Consider the following 10,548-nt stretch of genomic DNA (forward strand, 5'->3'; position numbering starts at 1 on the left):
AAGGGCAAAGGAAGTGGTAGTGCAGGTACTAAGACAGGATAAAAAAGGAGGGAGAAGAAAAGGAAAGAAGGGTTTTGTAAATTAGATAGAATCGTAGGCTGGGATTTTCCAGTCCCATGACCTGCCGTGGGAAATTTGGCAGCCCAGTTTGATTTTCAGTGGGACCGGGTGATCCCAGCAACGGGCAGCACAGGAAAATCCCACCCAAAGTAGCAAACAGCACAGAATGAAGTCATGCCTGTGATGGTTATTTAAAGAGCTATCCAGTAAGACCCAAACCTTACTATTTCCTCATAGATCTGCAAGTGTTTCCTTTTCAAGTATATATCCACTCCCCTTTTGAAAATTACAATTGAATTTGTTGTGGGGAAATTATTAGTGACCGAGCATTTGGACAAATATGAACTAGTCAGAAAGAGCCAGCACAGGTTTGTAAAGGGTACACCATGTCAAACTACCCTGGTTTTGTAAAGGATAAATCATGTCAAACTAACCTAGCTGAATTTTGTGAGGACCTTCCTAATATGATGGATAAGGAGATGCCTGTGCATGTTATTTACATAGGCCGAATTTTCCAGCCCTTCATGCCGACGGGATCTTCCGGTCCTGCCGACGTGAATGGAGATTTCAAAGGCTCACCAGCCCCACCACGGGCATGGAAAATTCCAGCCATGGACTTCCAGAAGACATTCAATTAGCTTCAGACAGAAACAAAACAAAAATGCATGGAACTGAAGGAAACCTGTTGACATGGATAGGGAGGGCAGAAACAGAATAATGGGTTCCTACTCCAATTGGCAGGGTGTGACGAGTGCTGATCTTTCAGGGATCTGCACTAGAACCTTGAGGTTTCACTATATTTATCAATTACTTAGATGAGGGAATGGAGATTGTATATCGAAGTTTGATGATAACACTAAGTTAGACAGCACAATAGTTCATAGGATGGGAGCAGAAAGCTGTAAAAGGACATTGATAAATGATGCAAGTGGGCTAAACTGAGACCGATGGAGTTTAATGTGGGAAAGTGTGAAGTCATTCACTTTAGACCTAAGAAAAATAGATCAGAGTGTTTTATGGGTGGCGAGGAGCAAGGAACTGTAAAGAAGTTGAAAGATTTAGGGAGCCGTGTAAATTAATCACTAAAGCTTCCTGGGCTGGCACAAAAAAATAATTAAAAAGGCTAATGGAATGCTGGTTTTATCTGATGTAGATTGAATTACAAAGGAGTGGAAATTTTGCTACAGTTGTATGAAGCCCTGGCTATATTCCTTCTCAATTCTGGGCCTCAGGAGCGATGTATAGGCCTTGGAGAGAGTATCGTGCCAATTTTCCAGACTGATACCAGGACTAGGAAGGTAAGATTATGGGGAGAGGTTGTATAGACTAGGCTTATATCCCTTGAGTATAGTTGAGGTAATTGAAGTGTTTAATATAATTAAGTAATTTGACGAGTAGATAAAGGGAAATTATTTCCTCTGGTGGAGGAGTGTAGGAAAAAGGGGTGTAACATTAAAAGTAAAGCTCAGCTATTTCAGGGAGATGTCAGGAAGGACTTCTTCACTCGAAGAGTAATGGAAACCTGGAACTCAATCCCTAAATATCTGTTGAGGCAAGATTAATTGAAAGTTTCAAAACTGAGCTTGATAGTTTTTTGTTAGGTAAGGGTACTAAAACAATATGGACCAAAGGCTGGTAAATGGAGTTGAGATACAGGTCAACCAAGATTTAACTAAATCTTCCTAACAGTACTCCTGGTGTGCCTACACCACATGGACTGCAGCACGTGGTTCAAGAACGCAGCTCACCATGACCTTCTCAAGGGCAATTAGGGATGGGCAATAAATGCTGGCCTAACCAGTGATGCTCACATCTCACGTATGAATAAACAAAAATGGTCGAATAGGCTTAAGGGGCGGAATAGTCTACTCCCGTTCCTACATTCATAGGAGTTGGGAGAGATGTAATAGAGATGGGTGGTGGGGGGTTGTGGGTTGGGGGTGGGGGTGGGATGCAGCGGGGGAAGGGGCGAATGCGATTCTGAAAGAAAACTTTTGCAGAAAGGAAGTGTGTGGCAGCATACAGATTTTGGACCTATTATTGAAAGACAGAAATCCAAAGGATGTTTGCAAACAATCTTTTTTGCTAATCTCCTGTTGCTGTGATTGAAAGGTACACTGTAAAAAATTACTTGTCTTCTTGCACAATTATACCAATTAAAATAAAACGATTAGAGAAACCAATTAAATTTTAAGAAATTGGTACAGAAAAGTAATTAGCAGCAATGATATTTTTAAACTGCAAGAGAGATGTCAAATATTTATCAGTAAAGTACTCAAGATAAGTCAACAATGGAAAGTGCACAAACATTTTTATGAACACATTGGTACCATGCAGTCCCGTGAAAGGTTTGGAATCCATGGTGATAAATGATCAGCGTGCATATAAGGGATGTTAAAAACAGCCTGGATTCCAAGTTCTCTAGACTGGATGGACAGCAGCCACCTTGAACCTAACCTGCTGTTTGGTCTCCCTGCAACAATTGGAAAAGGTCTTTCTTAGAGAATTCTTGCCATTTCCGCTTGTTATAAAATAAAAGAAAGGGTTGACACAGGTGTTAAAGCTGCAGATGGCCATCTCCACTGAGAAACCCACGTCCAAGCTGTAGGCCAGCCAGGTGTGGTTGCTCCAGAAGGCTCTCAGCACAATGCAGGCATTCCTCAGAAGATGGTAGGGCAGGTAGATGAGGCCAAAAATGATCAGGACCGAATACATCAACCTGAAGAGCTTCTTCTTTTGGCTGCAGTGCTTTTTGAGCTCTTTGGTGCAGTTCCAATAACAGTAGCAGATGGCCACGAAGGGCAGGATGAAGCCAGTCACTGTGCTGATAGTCGTGTAGGGCAACGTCTTGTCGGTGTTGTAGGAGAAGATGTAGAAGGTGCAAACAGTTTGGTTTTGGGAGCAAGGGACGATGAAGGTAATGAGGGCAGAGGGAATGCTGACTATACATGTCAGCACCCAGATCCCCACGCACACATACAAGGACTGTTGCCTGCTTAGCAAGAAGAATGACTGCAAAGGGTGCACAATAGCCAAGTAGCGGTCCAGGCTGATGCAAGTTACAAAGTAAATACTGGAGTAGAAGCATGCGTGATATGCACACCTCACTATCTTGCAAACAATATCTCCAAAAACCCACTGCAGCCTGGCAAAGTGGTAGTGAATGAGGAAAGGGAGGGTTAGCATCCACGTGATGTCAGCCACTGTCAGGTTGCAGAGGAACAGGGTGCTGCGGTTCCAGGGCTTGGTCTGGTGGACCATAACCCACAGAGCCAGGCAGTTCATTGTCAGCCCAATGACTAAAACCAGCAGAAATGCCACTGGGATCACATAAATCTGAATGAAGAACAGCGTCTGGTCCTGATGCAAATTGCAGAAAACAGATTCCAATACCTGCAAAAGAGGAATGATTGACAGCTTGAATGTATTTCCCAAATGCATTGGTTGTTCTGTCAATGGTCTGGAGCTAGTTACACAAAATAGGCCACAATATGGTTTTACATCTCGTATCAGCTAGTAATTAATACATTGTCAAATTTTCATACTTAATTCATTGCCTCATATCTGATCTCAAGCCCTTGAACTGGTCATATCAAGTTAGTATGTTTTTAACAGCAAGGCGAGCCAATAACAATCTACGCCTGAGTGACTGATGCCATTCTCCTGCTTTCATTCTGAAAGGGTAGACCAGTGTTCACTTCTATAGGAATTTCCATGTCACTGCAGAAAATATTATTAAAAATAAACACAGAACTGTTCCTTCACAAGCTGATTGCATGCTTAAAATTGTACGTTACAACTTTTCTCTGTTCCCATTCCACACTGGTGACTGGCAACACAGCAACTCACAACTTGTTCAGTGAGGAGTTGTGCTCACTCAGATTGCTTTGTGCTGCATTTCTTGGCCACTGTGGCCTTACTGCTTAGCGTAGTGCCACCTGCAGCATGTGCCTTTCACATCTGGAAAGCTGTTGGGACATTTCAAAGTAAGAATTAATGCCCACACATGTACGGTTGTTCATTTCAGCTGTCAGATTAACAGCAGAGAAACAAACAGATTGGTTTTGCACTTTATGTTTTTAAGGTTTTTTTCACTTGAAGTACTCTCCTCCCTCCACACCCCTAGCAGATATAATCTAATCCAGCTTTTTTAACATTGCAAATTAAAAGGATTTGATAAATAAGATGAGGAGAAACTATTTTCTTCGGTGGGGGACTTCAGAACAAGAGGGCTTAATCATGGCATTACAGCCAAGTCATGCGGGAGGGAAATTAGGAAGCATTTCCTCATACAACGGGTTAAATTGGAATCCGCCCCTAACATGCTGGGTCAATCTTCCCTCCAAGCCACTCACTATCCTGACTTGGAAATATATCACTGTTCCTTCACCGTGGCTGGGTCAAAATCCTGGAACTCACTCCCTAACAGCACTGTGGGTGCACCTACACCACATGGAATGCAGCAATTCAAGAAGGCAGCTCACCATCACCTTCTCAAGGGCAATTAGGGATGGGCAATAAAAATACTGCGATGCCCACATCCCATGAAATAATAAAAAGTTTGAAAGGTCTAAAACTGAGTTCAATAGATTTTTTTTTGGTTGAGAGTATTAAATGATGTGGAACAACCGTTAAGTTAAGGTATAGCTCAACGGCGGTAAGATTGAATAGTGCAACAGGTTAGAGGGACTGGATGGTGTACTCCTGTTCTTGTGAAGCCTGTGAACTATTTTCAACCATAATGTGAATGGAGCTAGAGGACTGGAGAGGGGAATCCAGACAAAGTAGCTAAATACAAGTTACCCTTGATAGACACTTTGAAAACATCGAATGCAAGGGTGTACTGAGAAACGCCGGGAGGTGAAATCATCCACAATGACATCAATTAAAATGATAAGCAACCTCTGTAGAACACCGAGACAAAAGCAAACCACTGCGGATGCTGGGAATCTGAAATAAAAACAGAAAACGCTGGAAAAAACCCAACAGGTCTGACAGCCTCTGTGGAGAGAGAAACAAAGTTAACGTTTCGAGTCCAAGGTGACTTTTGTTTCTCTCTCCACAGATGCTGCAGACCTGCTGAGTTTCTCCAGAACCTCCTCATGTTGTTAATTATAGATTCACCAGTCACTTAAGCAGCCATTGTATAAACTTCGGACAGTTTGGGAAGGGACGTGACTTATTTTCGTTGAGTTAACATCTCATCATTTCTAAAAAAAAAGAACGCCGTTAATAAACAGTGTGCGGTTTTGTTTTCAAATTTAACTCTACAAGTTAAAAGTTAAGCGCCAGGATCGGCGGAATTTCGTTATATATTGGTTTACAAAACAAAAAAAAACCCAGGAAACTTTAAAACAAATCCATCGTATTTCCCCTGCCGCATTTATATACATTTGAAGGCTTTGAGATTACTGATCAGTTGTACGATGTTTTCAGGTAATTTGGTGATAGGGGCAAAAACAAATAATTAGCCTTGGACATGGGATAGAAGGGCAATGGCTGGGCCGAATGGCCTTCGGATTTCGCTGCACAAATCCACTTTCCATCACCCAACCATTTCACTGGTCAAAGCCAGGAGTCCGCATCCTGAATATCTATTCCCCCCCCCCCCGCTACAACCCTCGCATCAACCATCAATAAAACAAGGCAAAAAGTCTCCTCTACAGGACAATCCTACTTTAAACAGCGTCTTAGTCCAGCCTCAATTAACATGCGGATGTCGAAATCGGCTCTCAAATTCTCACATCTGAGACCGTGAGCAAAACCTCAGTTTCGGAAATAATGAACTTTTCTGTGTGTAAATGATTTAACCTTTAACAAGCAATGATTTGGAAATGTATCGTCTCTGATAGTTACAAACTAATTCTCCCCCCCGCCCCAGTTAAAGCCCTATGCCTGATAGTAATTGTAAAGAATAGGATTCATGTGTTCACGTTAAAGATTTCCTTAAAACCACGCCTTTCGCCCCTATTCTCTGGATGGAAAGAAACGGGATGAGAATAAACTTCTTCGGATTCACTCCGTATCCAATAAAATTACTAAAATTCACATTTGAAATGTGGTCGTAACTGTTTATTGAAATGCCCCCACTTACTTGTGCAGTTGGGCTAGTCATACCTCCAGCTTTCCTATTCTCCCAGGCGCGCTGTTTTAGATGCCTAGCGTTCCTGACTTGCTTGTAAAACGGCCTTGGAGCTTTTAGCCGTTTATCGCATTTCACTAGGTAACCCGGCTATGTGATCCAGGGCAGGTCATTACTCCATTATCTAAGTTGTTACCTTGTCAATCTTAATGACATCTACATTGACAAACATGATCTTGGATCCTGTATCCGAAACAATATGAAAGATAGAACGTCCACAGAAAAAAAACCTCTGTCAACATAGGTTGGTGTGAACTGAGTCAGATTAATTGATGTTTTCAGGCAATGGCCAGCACCTACACAATCCAGTTCGAATTAGAGTCTAGAAAACATTTATTATTATTATTCTGTACACCAGAGGCATACGTGGCATGGTAGCTTACAATGTGTGTTTCCTTCTGGCCAGATTTCCACCATCTTCTAGGTGTAAGCTTAGGGTCCGATATGGAGAGGGTTCTGAGGGGTGAGGTCCAGTCATGGCAGCTTGCACCTGGTTACATATCTGGAGCTGGTGATTGGGCAGCCTGATGTGTCTTCCTATATTTGTTAGGAAACAGAGATAGTTTAAGTAGGTCTTGTGTGTATCTGGGTGTTTTAAGAATAAGGTATATCTTTAATATTTAAGTTTGATTTGTATTTCTGTATTCATATGTTAAGAAAATGAGAAGTTGAGTTTTAGTTTAACTTTAAAAGGTGCCTACATTTCTGATGAGATTTTTATAACTCTTGAAGAGAAGTTAAAACAAACAAGAGTAGAAAAAGCTGTGCTGTTTCAGAGCGTAGTGTGTCTGACCACAGGTCGCCTACTGGTTTACATGGACTGTATACTTACTGTGAACATCAGAGTATAACTTAGGCTTTTGTAACTTGTGTTATCCTTACAAATCTGTATATACCTGTATACTGGGATCTGGCTTGTCCGGTAGTAACATTGGCTGGGATCACAACACATCCTTTCACATGCTTTTACGTACTTCCTAAAGTGTTAAGCCCGGAATTGGACTCCAGTTGAAGATGAACCAAAGTTTTATAAAGATTTATAATAACATTTTGTTTCTTTACTTTATGCCTCTATTTACAAAGTGCACGGTCCCTTATGCCTGTTTAACCACTTTCTCAACCCTCCCTGCTGTCTTTGACGATTTATGCAGATATACAGTCAGATCTCTCTGTTCCTGTACCACCTTTAGAATTGTACCCTTTATTTTACAGTGTCTCTCCTTATCCTCCCTAGGTCAAATGAGTGAATCAAGCACTACTCTTTCCTTATCTGGTTGTCCTCAGATGAACCCTGGAAGTTGAATAATAAAGCCTGCATTACAGTTTCCATCTACACCAGCAAATTCCACACAAAATTTAGGCAAGATTTAAACCAATAATTACTCCAATGAGCATACAAATAAACAGACTGAGGAAACCCTCAATTGAATACTTCTCCTGATCTTCTCATGCCTAGCGGCACATGAGGTGGACAAAGCGTATGTTTACATCTGTTTCCATAGCTCATGTTGCCTGGAACAGGTCACTACCCTGCCGCCAAAGGCTATAGCTTGTGAGGTGCCGCTCTGCATCAAGTGCTGCTGACTAGGAGACTCTCTCACTCTTACTGCCTGCCATCAGCATGTTGGAAAGATTGCAAGGTGATAATAAATCTGTTTGGCCACATTATCAATACACCCCCTTTGGTCATCAAGTCCTGGAGTGGAGCTTGAACTCAGAGCTTCTGGCTCAGAGGGAGGGGTACTATGCACTGCACCACATGACTGCCCACCAGCAGGTAAAAAACCATAAGAAAATCCCCCTCCCCGCACCACCCCCCCCCCCCCCCCAACCCCCAATCTGAGCAGGTGGCAGTGGCATAGTGGCAATGCCACTGAACCAGAAGCCAAGGCTAATGCTCTGGGGACACAGGTTCAAATCCCATCTTGGTGGCTGGTGGAATTGAAATTAATAAAATCTGGAATCAAAAAGCTAGTCTCAATAATAATGACACTGAAATCACAGTTGATTGTTGTAAAAACCCATCTAGTTTACTAATGTCCTTTAGGGAAGGAAATCTGCTGTCCTTACCCAGTCTGGCCTATATGTGATTCCAGCCGTTGCAATGTGGCTGACTATCAACTGCCCTCTGGAATGGCCTAGCAGGCCACTCAGCCCAAGGTCAACTAGGGAGGGGCAATAAATACTGGCCTTGTAAGTGATGTCAACATCCCATGAAAAGTAACATCATCATAGGTAATCTCAAATAGAAGAAAATTGCTGTATCAAATTTAATAACTCTGGCATGAAAGATTTATTTTGGCAAAAGAGCATGTATTACTAATCATTCTCATTTCAGTTTGAAAGTTTAGAGCTAAGTGAACGTTGGATTCAGTGTGGCACGCAAGAATATTAATGTACTCGATACAAATATTTCATTAAGGTAGTCAACATAAGTCTGTATCTTTCAATGGTCTTGTAAATTATGGGACTGTGTAAGAAATACACCCTGAAGAAGATAATTCAAATCCTGGGAACTGATACTTTTTTTTTGTTTACTAAGTATTTGAACTACTAGTTCCTTGCTTTAGTATTCTGGTTATCCATATTATAATTCTTAGCACAACAGTGGCTACGCTTCGGAAGTACTTAATTAGTTGTAAAGCACTTTGAGACATCCTGAGGTCATGAAAGGCATTAAAAATGTAAGCCTTTATTTTGTTCTTGAAAGTAAGTTTGATTTTCCATTTCAACTTCATTAACATAATCTGACAACAATTTCTGGCTTGTAGAATATTTTGCATGGTAAGCAACTCATGCAATCTCCAGTGAGAAATATTGCAATAGAAGAGTTGTTAATTCAGTGGCATAACACTCACAGCACAAAGGTCATAAGATATGTACTTCAGCTTAAGGAAACTGCTTTCTGCTGTGAACATAAACAGAGTTGGGAGAGTGCTCAAACTGTGACTTTCACATTATTTGAAATTATATGTCAAGTCTATATAAAGCTGACGCTTTCCTACCATTCAGCGCTGTCAAAGGGAAAAGTGCATGCTAATAAAATGGAGTATAATAACTCACCATGCCTCCACCATCACATATAATTGAAGAATAGCACCATACAGCATGTCTTGGGGACTCAACACATGTTAGCGTTCTGTCAATGTTGATAATCCACTCCAGTTTTGCTCTAATGACAATGGGCTTCATTTTGTAATAACAATAATTGTTAAGCTATAAGCACTCACCATTAATAAGCAGAAAATCAGACAGCAAGTCCCAGCATCTGCACATGTGCAGTTAAATGTGCAAGTCAGGGACTTGTTATTCAAATTGCCATACTTACCCATTAGACATCCCAATAAAAGTTAGGGCTCATACATTCAATTGTAATGAAATATTTGATGGCATCAGAAACAACAACCCTTATATTTTCTTTAGTTGGGCACCGTCTATTCTGTGCGGGACCTTCATATTCTTTTGTGTAGCCACACACTCATGGAAACATAAAAGGATTGACTTGCACTCAGCCTGCATGGGAACTTTCAGGTAGAAGGAACATTGGTGATAAATCATAATTACTGCAAAACTATCTCTCCAGCACTGAAAAATTGCTGTTACAAGTGTGGAGTCTCATTCCTTCAGGATTAAAAAAAAATAGTTTTGATTTTTTTCTTTTCATCTCTTTTATCTCTTGCTCTTAATCCCATCTTTCTGTCCCTTGCTTTATTTCACTTTCTGTACATAGTTCTTACCTGCCATTTCCGGTTTATATTTTGTGTGAATCTCAGTGAAGATCCTTCAGTCTGATTCGTTAAGGAGACAGACCATTGCTTGTCCTGGTCACATAGGTTCCAGATGCCTGTAGAAGGTATAGCTCTGTATTGGATTTCTACTTCCATTGCAAAAGCCCACAGGAAGTCTGCAGATAAGTCCAAGTGTAAGAACCAGCTAGCAGGCAGCAAGATCACAATTGTCTAAACCCCTTACTACATTGCTGCCTTGTGTTATAACTGAGATGAGAGGAATGCACTGTCCGTCTCTAGTTCCACTACTCCACAGGTCACAGCATATACTTAAATGAATTCTCCAGCTTGCTATGCATTCAATTATGTACTTTATCTATGAATCTCTGAATGACCATTCAAAGCCCAGGTTTCTTCAACAAGCAACAAAAGTATTAGTTTGTTATAAAACCAGACTTGTAAAGTACAAGGCAAAGCTTACTAACACATAGTATGAAATATGAAAGTATAATGCTTACTCTTTCTAAATACTCTAACCCACACGCACACACCAAACAAACAAAAAAAATTCTACCAGAAGGTTAGTTCAAGGGTAAAGGATAGAAGATGGGGTCCTTG

General features: G+C 41.1%; 1 protein-coding gene across 1 annotated transcript; it reads right to left on the reverse strand.

The window, feature by feature from the left end:
* Nucleotides 1-2,481: 2,481 nt before the first annotated feature.
* Nucleotides 2,482-9,946, reverse strand: LOC121282804 (P2Y purinoceptor 1-like). The gene is made up of 3 exons (XM_041196620.1): nt 9,940-9,946; nt 6,339-6,385; nt 2,482-3,453 (listed from the first exon to the last, which is right to left on the reverse strand). Exons 1-3 carry the CDS (start codon nt 9,944-9,946, stop codon nt 2,482-2,484), a joined length of 1,026 nt encoding a protein of 341 aa, XP_041052554.1.
* Nucleotides 9,947-10,548: the final 602 nt, after the last annotated feature.

Source organism: Carcharodon carcharias, chromosome 10 (assembly GCF_017639515.1).
Source record: "Carcharodon carcharias isolate sCarCar2 chromosome 10, sCarCar2.pri, whole genome shotgun sequence".
In the NCBI taxonomy this organism is placed as follows: Eukaryota; Metazoa; Chordata; class Chondrichthyes; order Lamniformes; family Lamnidae; genus Carcharodon; species Carcharodon carcharias.